Raw genomic sequence first — 27238 nt, 5'->3', positions numbered from 1 at the left:
TTAAATTACTTCTGTTGATGGAATTAAAATTTGGAAATTGTAGAAATTTCAATTTTATGAAATGGCATATGCAGTTGTATGAACAAAAAAAAAAGTTACTTTTATTTTTTGGTTATTCCTTAGAGATGTTTTCACGGTGCTTTTTTTGGACTATGGAAACCAAGATTACGTCTTCCTTGAAGATCTTCGTCCACTTCCCGAGTGCTTTTGGGAATACCCTTGTGCTGGTCTGAGGTCTCTTCTGCTTTGGGTACGTTTTTATGTGGTTCAATATCATGGATAGTAGGTAAGAGATAATTTAACTCTTCTGAGGAGCAGGACTTGATCTGGTCATGATTGATAAACTCCATCAAGTTTAGGATGGACAAATTATTCCTGAAGAGGTTTTACTTATATTGATTGATTTATTTTAATTCGTTTTATTTTAATTTATTTTTCACCCCATCTGGGGTATTGTCTGCAAGTTAATGTGGGGTTAAAAGCTGCTCAGTAGCATGCAGCTGATACTTTGGGTTTATATGGGGTGCCCCAATGGACCAGAGCCACACATTTTGTCTTTGGTAGAGGAAATCTCTGTTCATAGATAAATGATGCTTTATACTGTAACTGTCCCTGTTGATGAATTGTCCTCTTGAACCTGGTCTCTACTACTACATCTGGATCCCCATGTGGTGTAAAAATGATGCCAGTGTTGCCCATCTGTCATAAAAAGCAACAAAATGGGATAGTATCCTTGTATGGTGTATTGTATTTGTTAAATCTTCACAATGATATTTTGGTCATCCCATATTTTGTATACATTGATAAAGCATGTTTTTAATATTATATTTCAGAAAAAACTGAGGGTAATACTGTTTTTTGCAAATATCTAAATGTGTATAAATAACATCTTTAGAATATGTTGTGTACTTGAATCGTGAATACCTTACTTTACCGGGGTGCTGTATCGACTTGGACATTGGCCACCATGGAGCTCCATTCCTGTCTGCACATGGCTCCTCTTAACAAGATTTCTTCTCCTACAGATGTCCTTAACCCGTCTACATAATTTCTGCATGGTCTTCCTCTTGCCCTCTTTCCCTCTAGTTTTCCTGTTAGGCATGTATGTTCTAATGAATAAAAATTCCTTTTTACCAGGTTGATGAAATTCCAAGTGGGGACTCTGCTGCTTTAGTTAAGCAATTGGAGAACTGGTCAATTTATAATCCTATAAAAGCAGTCTTTTATCAGGTAATGTTGAATGCATGGCATCTGCCCTATAGAATTTTGTAGACACAATAGTTCCTTCATGTAGTTTTTGAAACAAAAATTTGACCCATGCAACCTTTCCTAAACCCACTATTCTTCCTGTTACTTTGCCTTCATAAATCTTTCAACACACGCTACCTTTGGAAAGTTGAACTATACAAACACTCCTTCATTCCTCTGGTACATTTTCCTCCCTTAGATACACAAAAATATGAGCTACCCAATCCACTACAGCAATTCCTTCCCATGTCAATCACTCCATGTGACACCCATCCAACCCAGGAGAAGAGGGAGAGAGGGGAGAGAGGAGAGAGAAGAGGGGAGAAGAGGAGAGAAGAGGAGAGGAGAGGTGAGAGAGGAGAGGAGAGGTGAGGTGAGAGAAGAGGGGAGAAGAGGAGAGAAGAGGAGAGGAGAGGTGAGAGAGGAGAGGAGGGGAGAGAGAGGAGAGGAGGGGAGAGAGAGGAGAGGAGGGGAGAGAGAGGAGAGGGGAGAGAGGAACTCTGGGGCAATGTCCTGCTCGACATGACCATCGAGTAGTGTGGAATATTGTGTGCATAAGTATTTGACTCGTATTGAAGAGGTTAAGGGGAGGATGGCCTAGGTGGTGAAGCTGGCAGTATGCAGCATGTGGTGAGGAAAGAATGTTTCCACATTTCTCCTCTTTTAAAACCACGTATATTATTTGATTCCTTGTGGCAACTCAAGAAATAATCAAAACTACAAATACTATTGAGGGATGACTGTATTTCCTTTGATTTTGAACAATAGAAAAATTTTCTTTGTGTTCCTATCTTTGATTTTGTTCAGTTGAAGGAAACTCGACAGAAGGCTCCAATTTGTGAGATTGTTTTAAACAAAATGGAATTCTATCTGTATATCAAGGGCTTCTTCACCCTTGGGAGGCAGGCAGGCAGGCAGGCAGGCAGGCAGGCAGGCAGGCAGGCAGGCAGGCAGGCAGGCAGGCAGGCAGGCAGGCAGGCAGGCAGGCAGGCAGGCAGGCAGGCAGGCAGGCAGGCAGGCAGGCAGGCAGGCAGGCAGGCAGGCAGGCAGGCAGGCAGGCAGGCAGGCAGGCAGGCAGGCAGGCAGGCAGGCAGGCAGGCAGGCAGGCAGGCAGGCAGGCAGGCAGGCAGGCAGGCAGGCAGGCAGGCAGGCAGGCAGGCAGGCAGGCAGGCAGGCAGGCAGGCAGGCAGGCAGGCAGGCAGGCAGGCAGGCAGGCAAGTCATAGGGATATTCCCACTCCTACCCATTCCACTCCCATCCCCCACCCTCATCTTGGCTCCTCAACTTGGCTCCTCAACTTGGCTCCTCAACTTGGCTCCTCAACTTGGCTCCTCAACTTGGCTCCTCAACTTGGCTCCTCAACTTGGCTCCTCAACTTGGCTCCTCAACTTGGCTCCTCAACTTGGCTCCTCAACTTGGCTCCTCAACTTGGCTCCTCAACTTGGCTCCTCAACTTGGCTCCTCAACTTGGCTCCTTGTGGATGACGGGTCATTCCTGTCTCCTGCCCACTGCCCAGGTCAGAAGCAATGCAGTAAGACATGGTACATCCACAGTTAAGCTTTCTTACTTAATTGGCGACCCCACCCCTCAGTCCCCTTGTGTGGAAAATGGAGAAGACAAGGAGAAATACCTTTGGACTGTGTCACAATATCCATACACATCCATCCCCCCTCACTTCTAAACTCTGCCTGCTACCATATTTGCTTAATAGACATCTAAAATAGAGAAGACTGAGAAAATTCCTTTGGATTGCATCAGAATTTTGCCCATGCACAAATATTCTCCACTTGTCCCTATCCCCTGCCTTCTCCCTTCCATGCTCAACTGTCATTCCCCTCGTGCTCAAAACCCCTTTCACCCCAACCATCCATTTTGTCCTTGTTCATCCCCTCAAGTTTACTCCCCGTTTTCCATACCTCTTTTGCTAATTTTTCTTCATTTGTTCTTTCTGTTTCCAAACCATTCGAGTAATATTTCATCAGCACCATCTTCCAGCTCCCCCCCCCACTCTCCTCCTTCACCTACTTGTTTCTCTTTCCATCCAACCATGTAACCCCTACTATACCTCTCGGACAATCTTGAACTAACACTTTTAAACTTTTCCCACCTCTTAAATTCAAAGTCTCTGCTCCATACAGTGTTGTAGGCACAGAATTAGGTTCAGTAAATTCATGAAGTACACATATCAAGGTTTAAGACTTTGAAAGTTGCATGACATGACCTCTTAATCTCTTCCCAGTGATTGCAAATTATGTATATTTTGGAAGTTATGAAATGTTGGCACTAATTAATAATTGCTTTCAGGTGGCTGATAAAACTACTGCGGATGGAAGATGGTATGTAACATTTTTGTTTGCTTATCATTGCTTATCAAAGGGGCATTGGGAAAGAGGGGAATGTCTGTTGAGGTAGGAAGGGAGAAGACCGAAGATACGGGTGAATGGAGAATGGTTGTGTATGAATGATGCTGTGATGCATGGGAGGGGATGGGGGGTGAGGGAGCATGTGTGAATGGTATCTTGGTGAAGCCTGAAGGGATTTCTTCTATGTCTTCTCTTTTTCTGCATGTGGGGTTAGCGAGGGGGGGGTCGCCGATTAAATGAAGTGGTCTTGCTGTGGATGTGCCGTCTTGCTGCACTGCTTCTGACCCAGGGCAGTGGACAAGATGCAGGGATAACCCATATTCCAGGAGGAGCCAAAATAGAAGGAAGGAAGGGGTGAATGGGAGTGGAGTATGTGGGAGTGTTTTTTAAAGCTACCTCCCTTGTAAGGGGGAAATAGCCATTGGTATATGTATGTATGCACTTATCAGTCAGATCATTCTTTGGGGCTAGTTACCTGGAAGTGGTGGTTCCATCTCAAATACATTAAAACCTTTTTTCATTCCAAGTCTTAATCTCGTACAATGTCATGGGCACAATTACCCCTTCATAGTCTTCTCCCATGGACCTATTTCTAGTTACTTTTCATTCCCCAGATATTTATTTTTCTTAATTCACCTCCACTCTGTTTGCTGCTACAATTAATCATTTGTCCACTGGTCACTCATGGAAATCTGCAACAGCCTTAAGTCAGGAGCATAAGTCACTGTAGAGAAAAGACTTGGAGGAAAATGTAGTGAAGATCCTTGGTCCCCTCACTCCATCCCATTAACTACTTCTATTAGTTGAATTATCGTGTGCAGCATCGGCTGCCATATGTATGCTTCATCACACTACTCACATTTTGAAATATAAAGTCACTGCTGTATTACTTGTTCTCTCTTATTGAGTAATAATAAACAGAAAATGTGATCAAATCGGTTCACAGAATCCGGGGGTAACTTGTGTACAACTACAAAAAAGAATATATAATCAAGATGCCACTCGTGTTTTGGAGGTAAAATTATATATTTTGAAGAGGAAAGAGCAGGGAGAAGATACGTCTGCCACAAGTCGAAACTTGGGTTCGGTATACGGTGATTTCAATTTGTGGTAAGGTTTTCAGGAAAGCATATGTTCTGTATAACGAGGACTCACTGTACCAAAGTGGTCAAGTTTTTGACATCAGGTGGGGTGTGGAGTAGGGGTCAGTAAGAGATAGTCATATAAGTGGTAAAAGACTGTTTCTAGAGAACAGCGTAGGACAATGTTAGTACAAAAATATCATTGCCCACGGTTTTGACTGTGTACCATGAAGTCTGTACCCTCGTGCATAGGCTCTCAAGACAGTTTGCATAATGGTTTTTACCCGACTTCAGTTTTGTGCAACTTCACATTAAAATGCTAAATTGTGGTATCACTTGCATGTGCATTACAATGTTAGATATAATTTTCTATATCTAATCTTTTCTTTTCACATTTTTTCTTGTTTCTCATTTCAGTTTAAGGGTGTCCTTAGAATTGGTAAATGGCTTGAACTTGGCAGATGTGTATCCTGATGCATTTTGCAAGAAATCTGGAAAAAGTACACAGGATGACTCTCATGAAAGTGAAGGACTGGGTTCTTTTCCTAGTGATTCGGTAAACAACTCTATATCAAACCCTCCACAACCACCAGTGAGCATGACATTGAAACTGGCACTGCCACATATTTCAAATGGTGCCAAAAAGTGGGAACCATTGAGTGAAGAACAGATGGACCAAACACATCCAAAATGGTTTCGTCCCACATCAGCACATAGGCCTGTAGTTTATGTAACTGATAGCTCTGGGGCTGTTTGGGTGCAACAAAGATGGGAGCACAGGAATATAGTGCCTGAAGAGGGAGAAAAAACCAACACGGGAAGTATGTCAAGTTCACAAGAAGCAGCTGTTGAAAATGATGAATTCCCAAGCTTAAACAACACAGTCAATATTAATGGTCAGGAATGTCCAAGCTTGAATGATACAACAAGCAGTAAGAAAAAGAGGAGGAAGAGGAAGAAGAAAAAGAAGACTGAGCAAACTTCTGGTGATGTAGTCAATTATAGTATGGATGAAAGTGAGAAACGCAATGATTATGAAGAAAGAAGTTTATCAGAGTCTTCTGGAGTGAAAGGTATTTGTAATAGGAAATTTGGTTTTGTTCATACACCACCAGTTACCACAGATCAAGTTCGTGATATTCATCAGGTGAAAATTTTTATTCAATATTTTTCATCTTTTTATTTTATTTCATTTTTTGTGTACATACACGACTTGGGTGAAGACATGGAATTTAAGAGGCAGAAAGGAGAAATTTAAATGTATTTGAAATGAAGTGTCTGAGAAGTATGGTAAGGGTTACAAGGTTGGATAGAAAGGGGTAATGAGGAAAGTAGGGGTGGAAAGGGAACTGGCAGATAGGTCTGATGAAAGGTTATTTGGGGTGGCTTGGACACATGGAAAGAATGAGTGAAGAAATGTTAACAAAAGAGGTGTGAAAAGTGGAGGTGGATGGAGTGAACTTGAGGGGACAACTGAAGCTGAGGTGAAAAGGGTTATGATGAAATGGGGAATGTCTGAGCAAGAAAGGGAGCAGGCAGATAGGGATGAATGGAGGATGGTTATGTATGGACAGTATTTTGATGAAGCCCAAAGGCATTATCTCCCAGTTTTATCTATTTTTTGTACAAGGGGGGGGCGGGGGTCACTGTAAGTGAAGTGGCCCTGTTGTGGATGTACTGTGCCTTGCTGCATTGCTTCAGACCCAGGCAGTGCATGGGTAAGAGTCAGGGCTGACCCTTCATCCATGGGGAGTTAAAGGGCCATTTACACGGTCAAACAGTTTGACAAACCCGGTTTGTCAGACAAGTGTTTGAAGTGATTTTTGACCGTGTGAATGGGGTATTTGGTTTTCAAACATGTTTGTCGAACGTGTTTGACAACCAAATACCCTATTCACACGGTCAAACCACTTCAAACACTTGTTTGACAAACTGGGTTTGTCAAACCGTTTGGCCGTCTAAATGCCCCTTCAGATGTGAGGGAAACAAGGTGGATGGAAGTGAAATGGGGTGATAGTGGGTGCATGCATTTGAGTTGGCTATGTACCTGGTAAGAGCTAAGAAGCCCATGGTGTGTGTGTATTTACCTAATTGTATTGTATTGCGAGAGAAAGAAGTTGGAGATAAATGTGGGTAAAAGTAAGGTGATAGATGTACAAGGGGATAGTATGGCAGCAAATTGGAAGTGAGTATTAAGGGAGAGATACTGGAGGAAGTGGATAGCTCAAGATATTTTGGGGGTGAATGTGGCGGGAAAGGGAGGAGTGAAGGTGGAGGTAGAATGTAGATTGAGAGAATGCTGATTGGCTCCAATCTGTAGGTGCCACCAAAAAAGTCCCAAAGTTGAAAAAAATGTTGACTACATAACAATGGAGTCAGTACCCAAGTATGATTTTTTTTTTTATTTAAGTACTGTGCATGTAGGTGAGTGAATACATTTGATTTGTAGAAAGATTTATTCCTAATTTTTTTTTAACAGCAGTGGATGATACAGTAATGTTCAAGAAATCACCGTATGTCTTTTTGGAATCTATGCCTATTCCGAGCATAGATACAGATATTATGGTTCAAATTGCATACATAAATAGTCCCACAGACTTCTTCGTTCATCTTGTGCCTAGTGATGATAGTCAGATTGGAAGGTAAGGAATTGTATGGAACAAGATCAGCATTACCAGCACATCAACGATTTTTACACCTGTTACAGCTAGAATTGTTAAATTTCATTATACAGTTATGAAAATTTAAAGTACAAGTGAAAGTGTATAATGTTGACAGCATGAAGAGGGTAAGATCTTTGAGACAAACAAAATGTTGATACAATATAGATATATGAATGCTTACTTCTAACAATAGTTCTTGATTAGTTTTCAGAGTAATTTACAGGAATTCTATGAAGGTCTTCATGAAGAATTGCCTTGCATAAAGTTGCAATGTGGTACATATTGGGCTGCTAGGAATGAAGATGGTCTTTGGTATCGGTGCAAAATTATAGCTAACAAGGTATCAGTTAACAAGGTTTAGAAAGAATGCAAAGAAAAGTTGTATAAAGGAGTGATTGTGCTCAGTATTTTTGTAGAGTAGACTTGAAATGTAGAAACTTAAACGAACTAACTTCGAGAAGTTTAGAAGCATGGTAGGTATCTCAAGAATGGATGAGAAATGTGGAGATGAGGTATAATAAGTAAAGTAGGATATTGACTTAATGTGAGGTAGTCAACTGGAATTTTTTCTGTGAATAGAAATATTTTTGATGGAGTGGTGATTGAGAAAAATTGTGCAAGATGGAATATCTGAGAAGTATGATAGAGTAACAAAGAGGTGAGAGGGAGAGTGGGGGTGGGAAAGGAGATGGCAAACGGGCTGATGAAAGAGTACCGAGATGGTTTGGACACATGGAAAGAATGAGTGAAGAAAGATTACTAATAGAGGTGTGGAAGGCAGAGGTGGAAGGAGTGAGCATGAGATGACCTAGGATGAGATGGGTAGATGGGTTGAAAGGGGGTTTGAGCATGAGGAGAATGTCTGTTGAGGAAGGAAGGGAGAGGCAGGAGATGGGGGTGAGTGGAGAATGGTTGTGTATAGACGATACTGTATTGCAAGGAAGTGAGGAGATAAGGTGTAGGGAGTGGTTCTGTATAAATATTTTGATGCAGCCTAAGGGGATTTCACCCCATCTTTTTCTGCATGAGGGGACAGAGAGGGAGGGAGGGAAGTTGGTGATAAAGTGAAGCGGCTTTGCTATAGATGAACTGTTGCTACCTTGCCTCAGACCCAGGGCAGTGGATGGGATATAGGGATGACCCATCATTCGTGAGGAGCTAAGGAGGTAAGCGTGGTGGGTGGTAATGGGGACTGGTATTTTGACTTGGCTACCTCCCTTGTAAGGAAAAAAGAGAAAAAAAAAAACCCTTGGTATATGGATATAGAATATAGTTGCTTTGATTTCTTGTCAGGGGTAAATTTTGATGTACAGCTGTAGTAGATGGCCTCTTCAATATGGCAGTGATAGGTATATGGCTACAGGAATTTACATAAATTGTGTAGATCCCTTCACTCTTGTCAACACACAGTGAAGAATAACAACAGTGGGTGGTGTGTCAATCGATTGTGGTCTTGAGCATTGCGTCACGTTGAGTTGCTGCTGCCGTGTGAGTATGTGTAAAAAAAGTGCAAGAAATTCAGTTGAAATTGATAAAGAGAGATCTTGGGCCCAGTCCAGGAACAGAGTGCCAGCCCATCAAAGCTGCACCTCTTAATGGAGGTGAGAGAGTTGATGGGTTTTGAAACTGGGCAGCTTCACTGTCCATCTTGCAGAACCACAACATACAGGCACCCATCATTGGTCCCAGGGTGACAGTAGCTAGGTGAATATGCATAGGTTTACTGGAAGCAGTACAGTTGTAAGTATTTACCTAGTTGTATTTTACGGGAAGAACTATGCTCGTAGTGACCCGCTTTTGTATCTTTCAGTATCCAGTTTGATCTTAATTTCTTGTATAGTTTTTGCACTCACCGTTTCCTCGTTCAGTTTGTTCCAGATATCTATCACTGTGGAAAGCTATTCTTTTTTTAGATCTCTTCTGTAACTGTCCTTTTTAAGTTTCTTTTTGTGTTTTTCTTCTATCCTACTTTAGTAAATCATCTCTTTCAAGGACTTCCGTCCCTTTCATAATTCTGTAGATGCAGGAAAGTACATGCTAAATTCAACTTTTTATTTGCTTTAAATTGGCACTGTAGCTTGAATTTAATATTTTGTGTGTAATCTTATGTTTCATGTATTTCAGGAAGAGCCTAACTGTGTAGAAGTTTCGCTTGTGGACTATGGACCAGTGATTACAGTAAATGCAAAGGATATGCGTGTTTTGAAAGAAGAGTTCACTCACAGTCCAGCCTTTGCTGTTCCATGCAGTCTGGAAAAAGTTAGTACCATTTCTTATAAGAAATGTTGTGTATGTAGTCCTGGTCATATGAAAATATTTTAGTTGGAAGTTGAAATGCTGGGTTAAAAGTTCAGGGTTCGTGCTCTAGTGTATAGGCTGTTTACTTTGCGAAGTTTACATGTGTTTTTTGGTTTTTCATAAAGATTTAGATATATGTTCTTTCACATATCAAAGGCCTTTTCCACCTCACAAGGGAGGTAGCCAAAAAACAAAGGCATAAAAACCACTCCCGCCCATGCCATCCTCACATACTCCACTTCCACCCACCCCCTTCCTTCCCTGTTATCTTGGCTCCTCCTGGATCAGAAGCAGTGTTGCAAGACACAGCACATCCACAGCAAGGCTGCTTGAAACAGTACACAAGTTCAGATCTAAATATAATTGGAAATCAAAGATATAGCTTAAGTTTGAATTGTACATGAGTTAGTCTAGGTATGTTAAAAATAAACAAGATAATAGGAGACTGGACCCAATGAATGTTGCCCCTTTCGTGTATACTACAATTATGTAAATACACGCACTCATAGCAACCAAACTGGCCCCAAGCATGGCAGATAAACCGTATGAGGAAAGACAAAACACTAAATCTGACAACTTTGAAAGATTAAAGAGAAAGAGGTGATGTTAATGTTCAGGTTGCTAAAGGGAATAGATTGCATTGATAGAGATCTCCTGATTAAAGATTGGAAGGCTTTGAGATTGTGGGAGCAAATTAAGACCATATGTCTAAAGGATGCAAAGAAATGGTTTCCAATATTGATGCATAAATACTTGGAATAGCTTAAGAAGTGATATAGCCCAATTTCAAACAATACACGAGTTCAAATCTAAATATGATAATTGGAAATCAAAAATATATATTAAATTGGAACTTTGCATGAATTTGAGGCCAAATATGATGGGAAAAAAAAAAGATGCAGATTAGGAGATGGGACCCAGTGAGTGTTGTTCCTATCCTGTATAGTACAGTTAAGTAAATGCAATTGGATAAATATATACAGTCTCCTGATCAAAGATGGGAGGGCCTTAAGAGGTCATGGGAGCAAATGAAGACTATTTGTCTAAAAGATGCATCTATATGGAGATTATTTTATATATATATATGTATATATATATATATATATATATATTTTTTCTATTAGATAATACAGCATACTCAGCACTGAAAATCTTCTTCCTTAAACTTTCAATCCTTCTCGCTATTTTCCTTTCTGTGGGAGGAAGGGAGAACACAATATCACCAAATGAAACCATAGTGATTTTGGAAATAAAATAGTGAGAAGGATAGAAAGTTTAAGGAAGAAGATTTCCAGTGCTGAGTATGCTGTATTATTTAATAGAAAATGTATCCAAGAAAACCTTCCCCCTAAATTCACATATATATAATATAATATATATATATATAATATAATATAATATAATATAAAAATAATTCCATATAGATGCATAAGTACTTGGAATAGCTTAGGAAATTATATAGCCCAAGCTTGAACAATACAAGAGTTCACATCTAAAGATAACTGGAAATCAAAGATATAGATTAAGTTGGAATTGTACATGAATTTGAGGCTAGGTAGGATAAATAATCAGGATAGAAGAAGGGACCCATTGAATGTTGCTCCTTTCCTGTTCAATACAATTGGGTAAATAGCTTCCCACACAGTGATCGATGTCTGGAATTAACTGAACAGAGAAACAGAAACCGTGAATGCCAGAACTACAGATGCTCCTCTACTTACGTTCATTCGTTTTACATTTTTTCGATTCTACGTTTGAACTGACGGTAAAAATAAATTTGTAAAAAAAATTTTTTTGAGTGAATTTTTTAGTTTACCGCGCTCTCTGTAGTTCAAACGATACTTGGGCACGATGCTGCGTCCATTGTTTACATTGCGCAGACGACAAACTGAAAATGCCTTGCCTCCTCCTCCTCCCCCTCCTCCTCCACCATCTCAATTTATGTTGCTTGAATTTAATCTATTTGAAATTAATGTTATTATTTTACAATGTTATGTGTTTAATTAATGATTTAGGGGTGTTTTATAAGATACGGTAATAGATTTTACCGATGTATAGTACAGTAACAACTTGCGTTCATTTTCAACTTACGTTCGGCCGTTCGGAACGTAACTAAAACGTAAGTTGAGGAGCGTCTGTATACACGATTTCAAGAATAAACTGGATGTTGAGATACGAAAACGGGTCACTGTGAGCATAGCTCCTGTCCCATAAAATACAACTAGGTAAATACACATTTATTCCACATTGAGTTTTCTAATATATCAACAATTTGGTAGGTGTATCCAGTGGAAGGAAATATTTGGACCAAAGAAACCATAGACATTTTTGAACGGTTCTGTGGAAATAAAGACGAGACATTCATCATTCAGTTTCTGAAGAAAAAACCGTAAGTAGTGATATGTTGTGATTACAAGATTGTGTAGTGTTTAAATTTCTTGTATATATTTTTTCTAATTTTTTTTATTTACTTCTGTATTTAGGATATTTTATGTAGTTTCTTTTTTCCTCTTCATCTTCCTCTGAATCTGCGAGTACCCTGTGAGAGGAAACAATGTTCATATGTTAACCACTTCACTACGGGACTTATATCTCGTGGGCAGCAGCCAATGCCAGCCGTACGACGTGTCGTAATAATACTCGCATCATAAAATATAGTCACGGCTTATATCGATCGTTCTCTCTTTCACCCGTGAATTTTGAAAACCACAGAGAATGGAATTAAGAGCAGATTAGGGAGAATGTAAAAACACAGGGGCGACTACAATAAATATAATCAAGACGCCGATATGGCAGCGTCGCGAATCCACTTGCTCCTCATGACGCCTATGTGTGCGGCACCGTATGGAAGGGGTTAATGATATTGTTGATTACTTCTTGTGTTACCAATATTTGTTTGCAACCTTAGACCTTTCTCATAGGACCAACAGTAGATGCCTGCATGTGCTGGTATGTAGCATACATTGTTTATAGAAATGTACATACATATACCAAAACGCTTGTAAGGGGGGGAAGTTTGTTGAGTCAAAGCCTACTCCCACCCTGAAACTAACAAATTTCTTGTAAACCCAGTAGGTAGTTTTCAAATCCTGAAAACAGATAAGGTGCTTAGTTTTATATCACTGTGTGTGATGCATGTTGTTTTACCACAGTCTTGGAACTTTTACTTGTGATTAACAGCTATTACCCTCCTGGATGAACACATATATTGGTAATGCTGTGACTGTACACCCAGCTACTTGCGAGTGCTGGTTCGCCATGAAGTGATGCTGAAGCAAGTGGTTGTGTGATACCACCACACCACACAGCCATGTATTTATTAAATTGTATTTGATTGTAATATACAGGTGTGTAGTATAATGTGTATGTAGATATAGATAAGGTGAAATTGGGAAGGGTGATGTGGTTCTTTTTAAGGACATAGGGGCTTGGCACTGAGAGGAATGTAGAGGAAAATGAGGATTTTTGGATAGATCTAGAGGAGTATTTAGGTTTGGGAGATGTCAGTGTTGTGGTATTGGGAGATCGCATTGCTAGAGTAGGGGATGAACCAATATACAGAGTGGTTGGGAAGTTTGGAGTACCAGGTAAAAATCATTGTATTTACCTAGTTGTCTTATGGGAAGGGGAGAGACGCTTGTGGTGTCCAGTCGCTATATTGCGCCATATCTAATTTGCTCTCAAATTCTTGTATTGTTTTTGCACGCACTATTGTTTTGTATAGTCTATACATCCACCACTCTTTGGGTGAAGCTGTTTTCTTTTCCTTCCAATTTGTTCCAGATATCTACTATTATGTGGGAAACTATTCTTTTTCAGATCTCTTCTATAACTATACTTTTTGAGTTTCTCATATCCTCTTGTTTTTCTTTTATCCCACTTTAATAAATCATCTCTGTCGAGGACTTCCATCCCTTTCATAATTCTGTAAATAGTTGGTAGGGGTTGATTGGATAGAGTGAGAAATGAGGATGTAAGAAGAGCAGCGGCGGAAAGGGAGTTGGAAGATAGGGTTGATGAAAGAGTATTGGGATGGTTTGGACACATGGATAGAACGAGTGAAGAAAGATTAGTAAAAGAGGTGTGGAAGGTAGAGGTGAATGAAGTGAATATGAGGAGACAACCAAGGATGAGATGGATGGGGTAAAAGGGGCATTGGGAAGGAGGGGAATGTCTGTTGAGAAAGGAAGGGAGAAGACAGAAGATAGGGGGTGAGTGGAGAATGTGTATGGATGATGCTGTTATGCATAGAAGGGAGTGGGTGGGGATTCGGGGTGAAAGTGTATGTATGAATGATATTTTGACACAGCCTGAAGGGATTCCTCCCCATCTCTTTTTCTGCATGGAGGGACGAAGCAGGGGTCACCATTTAAATGAAGCAGCCTTGCTGCAGATGTATTGTCTTCCTACATTGCTTCTGACCCAGGTCAGTGGGTAGGATGTAGGGATGACCTGTCATCCAGGAGGAGCTGAGAGAAGAGGGGGAGAGGTGTGGTGAATGGAAATGGAGTATGTGGGGATGAAATGGGTGGGAGTGGATTTACGGGTTTGACTGCCTAACTCCCTTGTAAGGGAGAAGCCGTTGGTATATGTATGTAATATATTCTTTTGCTCTACTTCACGTTTTACCTTGTGTTGTGTACCCACATCTCAACAGTACATATTACTATCACTATTGATGCTCACATTTTCATGCAATGTGTATTCATATATAATTTTTAATTTTCAGCACTGGTGTGTACTCTGTTATTCTGAAGAAATTTAATGGAGAACCAATTAATGAAGGTTTAAGAGCAAAAGGAGTAGCCTCTCATAAACCAGAAGTTCAAGTTAATGTGCAACAAGGTAATCCTTCAAAAACCACATATGTATTTTTACAATTTGCTGATAAAGGGGTAGGTATATGGTACATATACACATACATACATAGTACACAGGGCAAAATTTTTTCTAACTTTGATATTGAAATAAGGTTTGCAGCAATATTAAAACTAAAATACTTTCTTATCGCAGCAGTTTTTGTGAGGAGCCATCCTGTTATCCACTAGGTACAGCCATAAAGTATAGTAGTACTGCTAGTAGCAGCAGCAGCAAGGCTGCCTATGTCTACCTAATTTCATTTTAGTATACTGGAAAGGAGCTATGGTTGTGGGGCCTTTTTTCTTGTTCACTCAAAGAAGGAAAGTTACCACAAGATTGGAAAGGTGCAAACATGGTACCAATATATAAAGGAGGAAACAAAAAAGATCCTACAAACTTCAGACCGGTATCCCTTACAAGCACAGTAGCAAAAATATGCGAAAAAGTTATCAGAAACAAATGGATCAAACACTTGGAAGATCGTGTACCACAAACTTAATATGCTTTTACTCGAGATTGAGATAATACAAGAAAGATGTCTGGGCAGATTGTGCCTTCTTGGACTTGCAGAAGGCTTTTGACAAAATACCACATAAAAAGTTATTAAGAAAAATTGAAATGATAGGAATACAAGGCAAGCTACTGGAATGGATGAAGGATTTCTAAAGTGGTAGAAAAATGAGTGGTACTTGGAGACCCGTCATCTAGAAGGTGCTAAGATGGGAGGGAGGGTGGAGGGGTGTGGAGTGTTTTGGGGGATGAAATGGGTGGGAATGTTTTTGTGCCTTGTCCTTTTTGGCTACCCTCCTGGTAAGGGGAAAAAAAGCCTTGGTATATGTATGTATGTATGTACTTGGAGACAAAAATTTGAACTGGGAAGATGTGATAAGTGGTGTCCTGCAAGGCTCTGTATTGGCTCCTTTAATGTTTGCCATATATATAAATGATATGGATGAGGGAGTGAAGTGTTACATGAACTTCTTTGCTGATGATGCCAAATTACTCGAGAGTAAGCACAGAAGACTGCAGATCGCTACAAGAAAACATGGGCAAAATATGGGAATGGAGTCAGAGATGTGAAATGAACTTTAACATTAAGAAATGTAGCATAATGGAATTTGGAAAAAGCAAAAATAGAATATCAGGTCAATATGAAATTGGAAACAAGTCAAAAAAGTTTATTCAGAAAGGGACCTGGGAATGATTATCTCAAGCGACTTGACACCTGATAAGCATGTTAATAAATTATTTGAAGAGACTTATGATCAATGAAAGTGGCCTTCGACTACATGGATGAAGAAATGGTAAAGAAAATAGTGGTTACACTAATAAGACCTAAACTAGAGAATGCTGCAACACTATGGGCACCTAGCACAAAAAACATAAGAAAATTAGAAAATTCAAAGAGCAGCGACAAATGGCACCTACAGTACCAAATTTGACATATGAACAAAGATTGGAGAAATTACATCTATCAACACTGGAACAGAGAAGAGAAAGGTGATTTGTTGACCATTTACAGAATTATGAAAGGGATGGAAATTCTTGATAGAGATGACTTGTTAAAATGGGACAGAAGAGAAACAAGAGGACACGAAAAAAAGCTAAAGAAAGAGTTACAGAAGAGATTTGAAAAATAATAGCTTCCCACATAGTGATTGATGTCTGGAACAAATTAAATGGAGAAATGGTGAGTGCCAAAACTATACACGATTTTAAGAACGAACTGAATGCGGAGAGATACGAAAATGGGTCTCTACAAGCATAGCTCTTGTCCAATAAAATACAACTAGGTAAATGCCAGTCATCACATTGTAGTACAGTAAGTCCTCATTATACGGTACATGTGCATTCCTGAAAACTTTACCGCAAATTGAAATTACTGTATACTGAACCCATCATAACATGTAATAAAAGGATATGGCAGACGTACCTTCTCCCTGCTCTTTCCTCCTCAAAATATCTAGCAGATACCGTATCTGTGAATTTTTCTTACCGTAAATAGAACCGAGGGTAGTAATTACCAAATACCGTAACTGAATTTACCGGATAAAGAATTACCGTAAAAGGAAGACTCGCTGTATAAATTTGTATATGGTTCCAGCTTGGGGGAATTAAGGTATATAAAGGGTAGAAATTTGTTCATTTAACCTCTTCACTATGGGGCACATCGCACGTCTGGCAGCATTAGCTGCCCAACGTGCGATGTTGCGTCATAATAATCGCATTGTAAAAAATAAAGTCGGTGCTCAATCATTCGTTCTTTCACCCATGTATTTTGATAACCATAGAAAATTGATGAAGCCAGTTGAGAGAGAATGAAAATTACGTAGGTACGACTACAATAAATATAATCAAGATGCCGACGTCGGCATCATCGAGTACCCACTTGCTCCTCATGCCGCCTATGTAGGCGTCACCGTATGGAAATGGTTAAGTGATATTGAACCCTACACCCTGAAGTGGAAATGGGGGAGGGAGGAAGATTTAGGTGGTTTGTATCTGTAAGAGAACTTTTTCTTGACTGGATCTATGGGTCATCTTGCAGCCTTGGATGGTAAACCTTGCTATGTGTAGAGCTATCTTGTTGATACCTGTAGAATAGATCTCGCAGGTGTGAATTGGTGTAACCTAGCCACAGATGAAAATTACCCCAGATGCAATCACCACATAGAAAATGAACATCTCATTGGCTTTAATTAGGTTTCACCCAGACAACTCTCTTCCATGAATGAAACGTGGCCGAATCCAGTGGTTGTTGCCACTTGGGAGATAAGTCTTCTGCAAAAGTGACCTGGGGTAATGAATTGAAGAGAAATGGATGGAAACCCATGAGTAATTTATTTATTTATTTTCTCAAGTTCCAATAGTTAGAAACCTACAGCCCCACAATAGCTAGCCTTGTTACCAAAATTTAATCCACATACTTTCTAAATGCAAAATGTTCTTCCATGATTAATCCCAGTTTCCTGCCTAATCCTCTTGTTTTTAAAAACCCATTGCTTTTCCAAAAACCCTTAGTACTGATCACTCTTAAGCTATTACATTCATTTGTACTCTTTGCATTTCTGTAGGGGAGAGAATTGTATCAGAGGACAGTGCTTGTATAAAGCACCCTGTCCTTTGGTACATTTCTCCCCTTGAGGAAACAACCTCACCAGCCAGTCCTCTGAAACTGTTCTTTCTTTAGTCCCACTTCCCATGAAACCCAGCTAACCTAGGTGACTAACCAGTTTCCATCACTTGGTGGTCTTCGTGCCTCCAGTTTTCATATATCCCTATAATTTTCATCTATTATTTTCTTGTCATCTCCCACTGCTTCATTCAAATCTTCCCTAACCTCTGTTCAACAAGTCCCTGTAATACTCGACCAATCTTCTCCTTAACTGCCTTCACTTCCGTGAACATCTGGCCATCTGTTTCTTTAAATTTTCCTCAGTCCAACTCCTTCCAAAACATCTTTTTCAAAATTGTTAAATTCCTCCCCACTTTATATCCCTTGTATTGTAAATACGCAAATACATTACAGAAATCAGTTCATTGTTTCCACTGTAAACTATAGGTTTCCAATCACTGAAATTCTTAACAATATGTAATTGTACCTTGGTAGCATATTGTATGGTATATTTAATTGAAGTTGGAATTAATTTTGAATTAATTTTTTTTCTTTCTTTTTCAGAGACAGAGCAAGATGAGAGTACTGAGGGCCTGAATCAGGTATTTTATTTCCATCCATTGTTTTCCTGTATTTTTTTTTTGCATAATGAAGGTAACCTTGTTTTATATATGCATACCAAAGGTTTTTTCCCACCTTACAAGGTAGGTAGCAAAAAAAAAAAAAAAAAAATACTGCCACAAGTATTCCCACTTGGATCGTAAGAGGCGAGAAGAAAGGGACGAGGAGTGGGACTAGGCATCCTTCTCCTTGTAGCCCCACAGGGGACATTCCTAAACAAAAAAGTCAAGGCATAAGAGGGGCTGGGAGTTTTCAGAACAGCACCCTAAGGTTTGGGTCTTTTAATGTGCGTGGATGTGGTACAGATGAGAGTAAAAGGGAAGAGATGCGTAGTATGTTTGTGAGAAGAAAGATGTATGTGTTGGCTTTGAGTGAAACTAAGTTGAAAGGGAAGGGTGAGTGTAAGTTTGGGAGTGTAAGTGGGAGGTTATCAGGAGTGAAGAGAGGGCGAGGGAGGGAAGGGGTGGCTATTCTAGTAAGTGAAGAGATAGGTAAACGTGTAGTGGAGTGGAAGGAGGTTTCCTCAAGGATAATGTGGATGAAGGTGAAACTGGGAAAGGAGATGTGGGTCTTTGTAAGTGCATATGGGCCTGGCAGTGAGAAGAGTGTAGAAGAAGGGAGGCCTTTTGGATAGATTTAAATAAGTGCATAGAGGATTTAGGGAGAAATGTCAACGTAATAGTATTGGGAGACCTTAATGCTAGGGTAGGAAATGGTCCAATTGATGGAGTGGTTGGGAAATGTGGAGTTCCAGGAAAGAATCGTAGTGGAGAGTTGATGGTGGAAATGTGTCTAGAAAGAGAGTTGATGATAGCAAATACAGGGTTTCGGAAGAAAGTCAAGCATAAGTACACATGGGAGAGGGTGGTGGATGGAAGGGTGGTAGATAGTGTTCATGGATTATGTAGTGGTAAATAGGACTATGATAGGAAGAGTTAAGGATGTACATGTGCTAAGGGGAGAGGGTGGGGAATATCAGATCATTTTCTGTGGAAGGTAAGTTGAGAGTGGAGGATAGATGGAGAAAGAGGAAAAGGACAAAAGGTAGGGAGGTGCTTAGTGAACTCTTTAAATGAAAAGGAAAAGGAGTACAAGAAGCTGGAGGAGTGGGAGGGTGTGAAGGATAGAGTAGAGCTAGGTGTGGAGGAATGGGGATGGTTCAAGGTGGGAGTCATAAAGTGTGCAAGGATGGTGTGTGGAACAAGGAGGACAGGAGGAAATAGAAGGAAGGGTAGTGAATGGTGGGATGAGGAAACAAAGAAGGTTGTAGAAGAGAAGAAGCGAGCTTTCACAGATTGGTTACAAAATAGGACGAGGGAGTCATATGAGAGGTACAAAGAAAAGAAAAGAGAAGTAAAGCAAAAGGTAAAGGAGGCAAAGAGGAGAGCAGATGTGAAGTTGGGTAAGAGTATGACAGAAAATTTTGAAAGTAATAAAAAGATGTTATGGAAAGAAATTAAGAGAGGAAGAGGAGGCGAATCTAGTAGAGAAGAAAAGGTAAAAGGTGCAGATGGAAAGATGATAATGGAAGAGAAGGGAGTAAGGGGAAGATGGGCAGAATATTTTAGGGAATTGCTAAATGTGAAGGAGGATAGAGAGGGAAAGATAGCTGCAGTGGGAAATGCTAAGAAAATGAGAGTGAGGAGAATGGAGGAGAAATAAGGAAGGATGAGGTGAAGGCAGTTGTTAAGATGATGAAAGCAGGTAAGGCACCTGGTCTGGATGGATGCCATGCAGAATGCCTAAAAAAAGGAGGTACAGTGATGGTGGAGTGGCTGGTGAGGTTATTTAATGTTTGCTGGAGAGAGGGTAGAGTACCGGAGGACTGGAGGAGTGCCTGTATAGTTCCACTTTACAAGGTAAAAGGGGACAAGTGTGAATGTAGTACTTTCAGAGGGATTAGCTTGTTAAGTGTAGTTGGGAAGGTTTATGGGAGTATCTTGATTGAGAGGATTAGGAGAGGAACAGAGGGAGTAATTGGGGAGGAACAGTGTGGAGTTAGGATGGGTAGAGGTTGTGTAGATCTGATCTTTGTGGTAAGACAAATATGTGAGAAAGCTATAGGAAAGGGGAAGGATGTTTTTTGGGCTTTTATGGATCTGGAAAAGGCTTACGATAGGGTAGACAGAAAGGCTCTGTGGGAGGTACTGCAGATATATGGGATAGGAGGAAAGCTTCGAGGAGCTGTCAAGAGTTTTTATGAGAGTAGTAGAGCTTGTGTCAGGATTAGAAAAGGAGAGTGTGAGTGGTTCGAGGTAAAGGAGGGACATCGTCAAGGATGCGTTATGTCGCCCTGGCTGTTCAACTTATACATGGATGGTGTAGTGCGAGAGGTAAATGCAAGGGTAGTGGGTCAGGGATTGGAGATGGTTAACCTCTTCACTCTGGGGCACATCGCACGTCTGGCAGCATTAGCTGCCCGACGTGCGATGTTGCGTCATAATAATCGCACTATAAAAAATAGTCAGTGCTCAATCGTTCGTTCTCTTTCACCCGTGTATTTTGATAACCATAGAAAATTGATGAAGCCAGTGTAGAGAGAATGGAAATTACATAGGTACGACTACAATAAATATAATCAAGATGCCGATGTTGGCATCATCGAGTACCCACTTGCTCCTCATGCTGCCTACGTAGGCGTCACTGTATGGAAGTGGTTAAAGAAAATGGAGAAAGTGGGAGGTGAGCCAGCTGTTGTTTGCTGACGACACTGCTCTTGTGGCAGGATCGGAGGAGGGACTAGGGAAGTTGGTGACAGAGTTTGGGAGAGTATGTGATAGAAGAAAGCTAAAAATAAATGTGGGTAAAAGTAAGGTGATGAGATGTACAAGGGGTGAAAGTGGCAGTAGACTGGAAGTGAACATTAAGGGAGAGCGACTGGAGGAAGTGGATAGTTTTAGATACTTGGGTGCAAATGTGGCAGGAAAAGGTGGAGTGAAGGTGGAGGTAGAATGTAGATTGAGAGAAGCGAGTAAATGCCTTGGTGGATTAAAGAGTGTAATGAAGAATAGACATTTGGGAATGGATGCTAAGAGGAGACTGTATGAAGGAGTGATTGTGCCAACAGCACTGTATGGAGCAGAAACATGGAACATAAGAGAAGAAGAGAGAAGGAGTTTGAATGTGTTTGAGATGAGGTGTCTGAGAAGTATGATGGGGATTACTAGGCTAGATAGAGTGAGAAATGAGGAGGTGAGGAGAAGAACGGGGGTGGAAAGGGAGTTGGGAGATAGGGTTGATGAAAGAGTATTAGGATGGTTTGGACACATGGAAAGAATGAGTGAAGAAAGACTGGTAAAAGAGGTATGGAAGGCAGATGTGGAGGAAGTGAACATGAGGGGACGTCCTAGGATGAGGTGGATGGATGGGGTGAAGGGGGCTTTGGGGAAGAGGGGAATGTCTGTTGAGGAAGGACGGGAGAGGACAGAAGACAGGGGTGAATGGAGAATGGTTGTATATGGATGATGTGATGCATTAGGTGGAATGGGCAGGGGGATGGGGAGTGAGGTAGTGTGTGTGAGCAAAATTTGACACAGCCCGAAGGGATTTCTCCCCCTCTTCTCCTTTTATGCAATGGGGGGACGAAGAGGGGGGTTGCCGATTTAATGAAGCTGCCTTGCTGTGGATGTGCTGTGTCTTGCGACACTGCTTCTGACCCAGGGCAGTGGACAAGGTGCAGGGATGACCCGTCATCCGGAAGGTGCTAAGATGAGAGGGAGGGTGGAGGGGTGTGGAGTGTGATAGGGATGGAATGGGTGGGAGTGATTTTATGCCTTTTCCTTTTTGGCTACCTCCCTTGTAAGAGGGAAAAAGCCTTGGTATATGTATGTATGTAGTTGTATCTGTGTGACCACCATACTCTGTAAACTGGCTTCATCATATTTTTTATGGTTATCAAAATTCATGGGTGAAAGAGAACGAGCAATACAGCGGTAACTTTATTTTTTATAATGCGAGTATTATGACGCAACATCGCACGTCTGGCAGCTAATGCTGCCCGCAAGATTTTGGCCTGTATTGAAGGGGTTAAGGCACTAATGGACTAGGTAGTCGTATCCAAAAGGATAGGAAGAGTCGCGGATGTTCATGTTTTATTTAATCGTTGACCCCACCTCTCAATTCCCTCACCACAGAAAATGCAATCAAGCCAGTTCACAGAATTTGGGGGTCACTCGGCTACAACTCGAAAATAAATATAAATATAATCTGGATGCCAACATTGGCAGCCTTGTGTACCCACTTGTGCCTCATGACTCTATGTAGGCGTCATTGTATGGAAGAGGTTCATTTCCATACTACAAATTCCTCAGTAAGGGGAACAGTCCTAGCCTCCTAATAGGGGGAGTTTGTGATGTAAAACTAAATCAATCCTCAAAGAAAGGATAGTAGGAGTTCTAGTTTTGGATGTTCATGTTTTCAAAGGAGAGTGGAGGAGTGTCAGATTTTTTTTTTTTGGTAGAAGGAAAAGTGGAAGAGGAAATGGATGGGGGCATAAGAGGTGCTGAGAGTTGGCAGATTGAATGAGTAGAGTACCAGTAAAAGGAGAGAAGGTTGTGGGAGTGGGAGTTGGTAAGGGAGAGATGGGAGGTAGGAGAAGAATGGGTATGTATTAAGGAGGAACTGAAAGTATGTTAAGGTGATGTGTAGGATGAAGAGGGTGGGAGGGAATGAAAGGAAGGGTAGTGATTGGTGGGATGTAGAGGTATATGCAGTAGTATAGAAGAGAATAAGTGAACATGTGTGGATTAATTGCAAGTTAGGACTGGGAAACACATGAGATACTAGAAGAGAGAAGTAAAATGTGAGGTGAAGAAAGTAAAGAGGAGAGCAGATGTAAAATGGGTAAGAGTATGGCAGAAAAAAATTAAATAACCAGCCGTAAGCCCTACAGAAAAACCCCTCCCACACCCGATAAGAACCACACTGGCATGCCTGCACTCAGGACACCATCCAGTATTAAGACAGTGCTGTGATGCCCCACACTAGCAATCCCTGACAACACAAAATATATCTTCCCTGAGTGATTTATGGTCCTGCCCAGAGGCTGCTGCCATTTACCTGAAGGACCTTGGGTCTTTTACATGAGAGATCAGGAACAACAGATTGACTTGTATCTTTATTTGCCCCTTGTCCTCTCTCTCTCCTCTTGTAATATTTTTCAAACAACTTTTTCAGGACTGGGACCCCATGGCAATTGAATTCCTCAGTAAGGAAAACGACATCTCGAGCAACAAGGAATGTGCTGAAACTGCTTTTGTCAATCGTAGCAACTCTGACGAAAAGCGTTTGTGCAAATTCTACCGGGAAGGATTGCTTTGCCCCAGAGGAGATTCATGTAAATGGGAGCACACAAGAAAGAGGGAGGGAGGTAAAGATTGATGCTTTTGTGAAATGTAGAATGATGTGGATGTTTTATACTTCAGTTGGATTAGTTGTAGATGTATCTTTTGATTTTTAATGATTTGCTGTAGTGTGTTGTCTAGTCTGTTTGTTTTAAATGTTTGTATTTTTTCAGTTTGATATTTAATGTTCTAAACCTGTTTACAAAATAATATATTTCATTTTGGGGATCATATTTGGTAAGAAGTTTTACAAATGTTTACTAGTATGCATGTTACCTAACCATTTTTACATATTGTAAAGAAAATAGTATTTGAGAATGAATGCGTGGAGAAGGTCTTTATTATAGTCACGGGGACCAATGATGGGTACCTGCATGCAGTGGTACTGCAAGATGGGCAGCAAAGCTGCACATTTTCAAATGCCTTTTGACCCCCTCATCTCAATCAGGAGGTGCAGCCCTGAGGGGCTGACACTTGTTTGGTAGGCTGAACCCAAAATCTCCTTATCAACTTCTTTATTTTTTTTTTTTCACATATTGAGAGCTGGCAACTGCTCTTCTCTCCCTGCCACTGTGAGCTGGTGAGATAGAAACTATCTTGCATTGACACAACACCGACAATAAACCAGAGTCTCTTCCCAGAGAGCTCTGTGGGAGGTTTTTGAAGACCAATGCCACTCACTGGGGGTGTGGGTTTTCCACTCGGTGGAACTAAAGGCAACTTTCGATTAATTGTAGCCACTTTACTGTATGGAGCAGAGAGGAAAAAATTGGATATTTTTATGATTTATATTTTTAGAAACATGGTAGGTATTACAAGAATGGATAATGAGAAATATGGAAATGAAGCAGAGAATTAGGGATGGAAAGGGATGTGTCAAGTAGGGTATGAGCGCTGAGATGGTTTGGGTATATGTAAAGAATTCTATCTATATACCTATGGTTTTTTCTCTACTTGAGATGCATGTGGAGTATCTGTTGAGCAAGGAAGAGTGGAAGGAGACGGTGGAAGGAGATTGTGAATGGCGCTTTGGATATATGTGAAATGTGTATTTAGCAGTGATGAAAGTAGAAAAGACGGTGAAAGGAAAGATTATGAATGGATGAAGGAATGACACGGGACAGTGATTTTCTGATCTGTTGTGTAAGTTATTGAGTGGATGATATTTCCTAGGCGGTCTTGCCAAGCTGTCCCGTCTTCCAGAGGAATGCCATGGCTGGGACTGTGTTTCTCATAAATCCCTTATGGAGTATATGTTGTGTTGTTGGCATGTGTAATTGTATACAATGCAGTGCTCCATAATGTGTTAAATAGTATGGGGAGAAGTGTTATCCAGAACAGATATCTGCAATGCGTTTATCCATCTGCCTCTGGTAATTTAGAAAAGTTAGATGGTGGCTGGACCACAGGCTCTGTTGTCCTCTCAAGGGAGAGAGGATTCAGATGGATGGTTGGGTCTGGTATGCTGTAGTATGTTGTCTAGTCTGTTGATGGAACAGTATGATTATGGATATGCTTCTGGAAGCAGGTGTCTGGTGGTTGTGGAAAAAGAGAAGAGGGTACTTGGGTGTGATATAGGTATTTGGGTGTTTGACGTTTCTTGGCATGTGTGGATGTTCTGTCGTGTGGTGTAGTGGGTAGGCTGCAAATGTGGAAGCTGTGGCAAATGTTTGTGTGCTTCTCATGTCAAGGTGGTCCTTGACTTTGAGGATTTGTTTCATGGTGTAGATGGCCTGTAGGTGCTGTATTGGTGCTGTCTGGAATCATCTTAGGGCTTTGTTCTGTGCAGTCTGCAGGGTGTTGTGGTGTGTCAGTGAGGTTAGGCCCATGCAAAGCATACATAATTCAACTGTATGTTTGTATACTGTAATGGTAGTTTTTGTTGTCTGAATGTTGTCTAGATGTGCATGATGTCTTTACGTTGCTTGAATGACATGGATGTATTGTATGTTACACAAAGAATCGTGTGGTGGAGGGAAGTATATATAGGTGTTGTTGATGAAGAGGTGTGGTTTGTGTTCTGCTGTCCAGATGGTGAGAAGTGTGGATGTGAATTTGACTGGGGCTATTTAGAGTCTATAGTGAACCAGGTGTTGAGTCTGTTGAGGTATGATTGTAGTATTTCGATGGCCCTGCCTGTTATAATGTATACATGTAATTGTCATCTGCATAAGAAGATATTTGTATATCTGGGGTGGGTGTGGGTATATTGTGCATGTATAGATAAAGTGTGTGGGATAGGACAGAACCTTCCCTTAGGCACTCTGTTCCTAAAGTTTCTGCCATGTGATGATTGGACATTATATGACACAAAGGCAGCTCTACCTGTGTGTGTGTGGGGGGGGGGGGGAGAGAAGTCCATGGTATACAGATAGATGAAGTGGCTGTATGCTTCGACTCCATCACACCTATATAAAGGGGAAAGGGATTTTAATATATTGGGATATAGTTTGAAGATACTGAAATTACTTGGTTACCTGAATAAATGCCCAATTTGTGCCATAATACCTTTATCACTTTTAATACGTATATTTATTTATTGATATTCTGGATCCAGTCTTGTTGTGGACTGAAAAGTTTGCCATGTTTATCCATTTTAAACCATTGTAATCTCAATAATTTCTTAATTTTTTTCAAACAAACATTAAAGAACAGCATGTGTATGAAAGTGTTTCACTTCTCCAAATAATGAAAAGTACGAGGGACTAATGATGGGTATCTGGTTGCGATGGTTGTGTAAGATGGACATGTGGACATCAGAGAGAATCCCATATTGAAGACCCATCACCACCTTTTTGTCTATGGACATGGCCCCAATGGGCCTCCTGGTCTCTGAATTGTACCCGAGATGTTTCCTAGTCGGCTCATTTCATCACTATAACCAATACTTTGAAAAAGTACTATTAAACTTAATCTAGTAAGTCAAATTCTCACATGCAGCATAGGATGCTTAATGTATGGCGATTCGATGATGCATTACAATACTCGTGTTATATAAAGTCACGGCTGTATTACTCGTTCTTTCATTCTGAATATTGATAACCGCAGTAAATGTGATCAAGCCAGTTAACAGAATACAGGGGTCACTCGGCTGCATACATGTATACCAAAGGCTCCCCCTAACAAAGGAGGTAGTCAGTATCAAACCATAATTCCACTCCCACCCATTTGTTAATGAGGCACTGAATGTCAATGAAGGACCAAATAATAATATAGAGCAAGGTGTTAATAAAAAACAATTATGTAAAACATGATATTGAAACTCAAAATGTGTCAAAAAGAAATAATCACGAGTTTCTTAAAACCATGTACTTTAATGCTCGTAGTATTAGGAGCAAATTTCAAGAAATAAAGGCGTATGTCAAAAGCGAAAATCTTGATATGATAGGAATAACCAATATATGGTTAAATGGTAGTGTTCGAAGCTGAATTTAATATTGCAGGATTTAAACACTTTCATCAGGATAGAAACCACAAGAAAGGTGGGGGTGTTCTGTTGTACGTTAAAAACAATGTCCATGCTTGTGTTTTAGAGAAAGTGAAACAGGATGCATATGATAGTTTGTGGGTTGAGTTAACCCAAACAAATGGACAAAAAATGAATGTAGGTGTAATATATAGGCTAAAGACATTATCATTAGCAGA

At 40.5% G+C, this 27238-nt stretch overlaps 1 protein-coding gene across 1 annotated transcript in view; it reads left to right on the top strand.

The window, feature by feature from the left end:
• LOC143024902 (uncharacterized) overlaps nucleotides 1-27238 on the top strand; it is a 71050-nt gene that overhangs the window by 17902 nt on the left and 25910 nt on the right. The window contains exons 5-15 of the mRNA XM_076184325.1: nucleotides 124-250; nucleotides 1138-1230; nucleotides 3554-3585; nucleotides 5112-5767; nucleotides 7174-7336; nucleotides 7562-7697; nucleotides 9482-9616; nucleotides 11935-12044; nucleotides 14385-14500; nucleotides 18195-18232; nucleotides 23427-23619. Of these exons, the coding sequence (XP_076040440.1) occupies nucleotides 124-250; nucleotides 1138-1230; nucleotides 3554-3585; nucleotides 5112-5767; nucleotides 7174-7336; nucleotides 7562-7697; nucleotides 9482-9616; nucleotides 11935-12044; nucleotides 14385-14500; nucleotides 18195-18232; nucleotides 23427-23619 (1799 nt within the window). The remainder of the gene's footprint in view (nucleotides 1-123; nucleotides 251-1137; nucleotides 1231-3553; nucleotides 3586-5111; nucleotides 5768-7173; nucleotides 7337-7561; nucleotides 7698-9481; nucleotides 9617-11934; nucleotides 12045-14384; nucleotides 14501-18194; nucleotides 18233-23426; nucleotides 23620-27238) is intronic.

The sequence above is a fragment of the Oratosquilla oratoria genome, chromosome 4 (assembly GCF_046742065.1).
Source record: "Oratosquilla oratoria isolate Oo_2021 chromosome 4, ASM4674206v1, whole genome shotgun sequence".
NCBI lineage: Eukaryota > Metazoa > Arthropoda > Malacostraca > Stomatopoda > Squillidae > Oratosquilla > Oratosquilla oratoria.
This window is presented reverse-complemented; position numbering and strand designations above follow the sequence as displayed.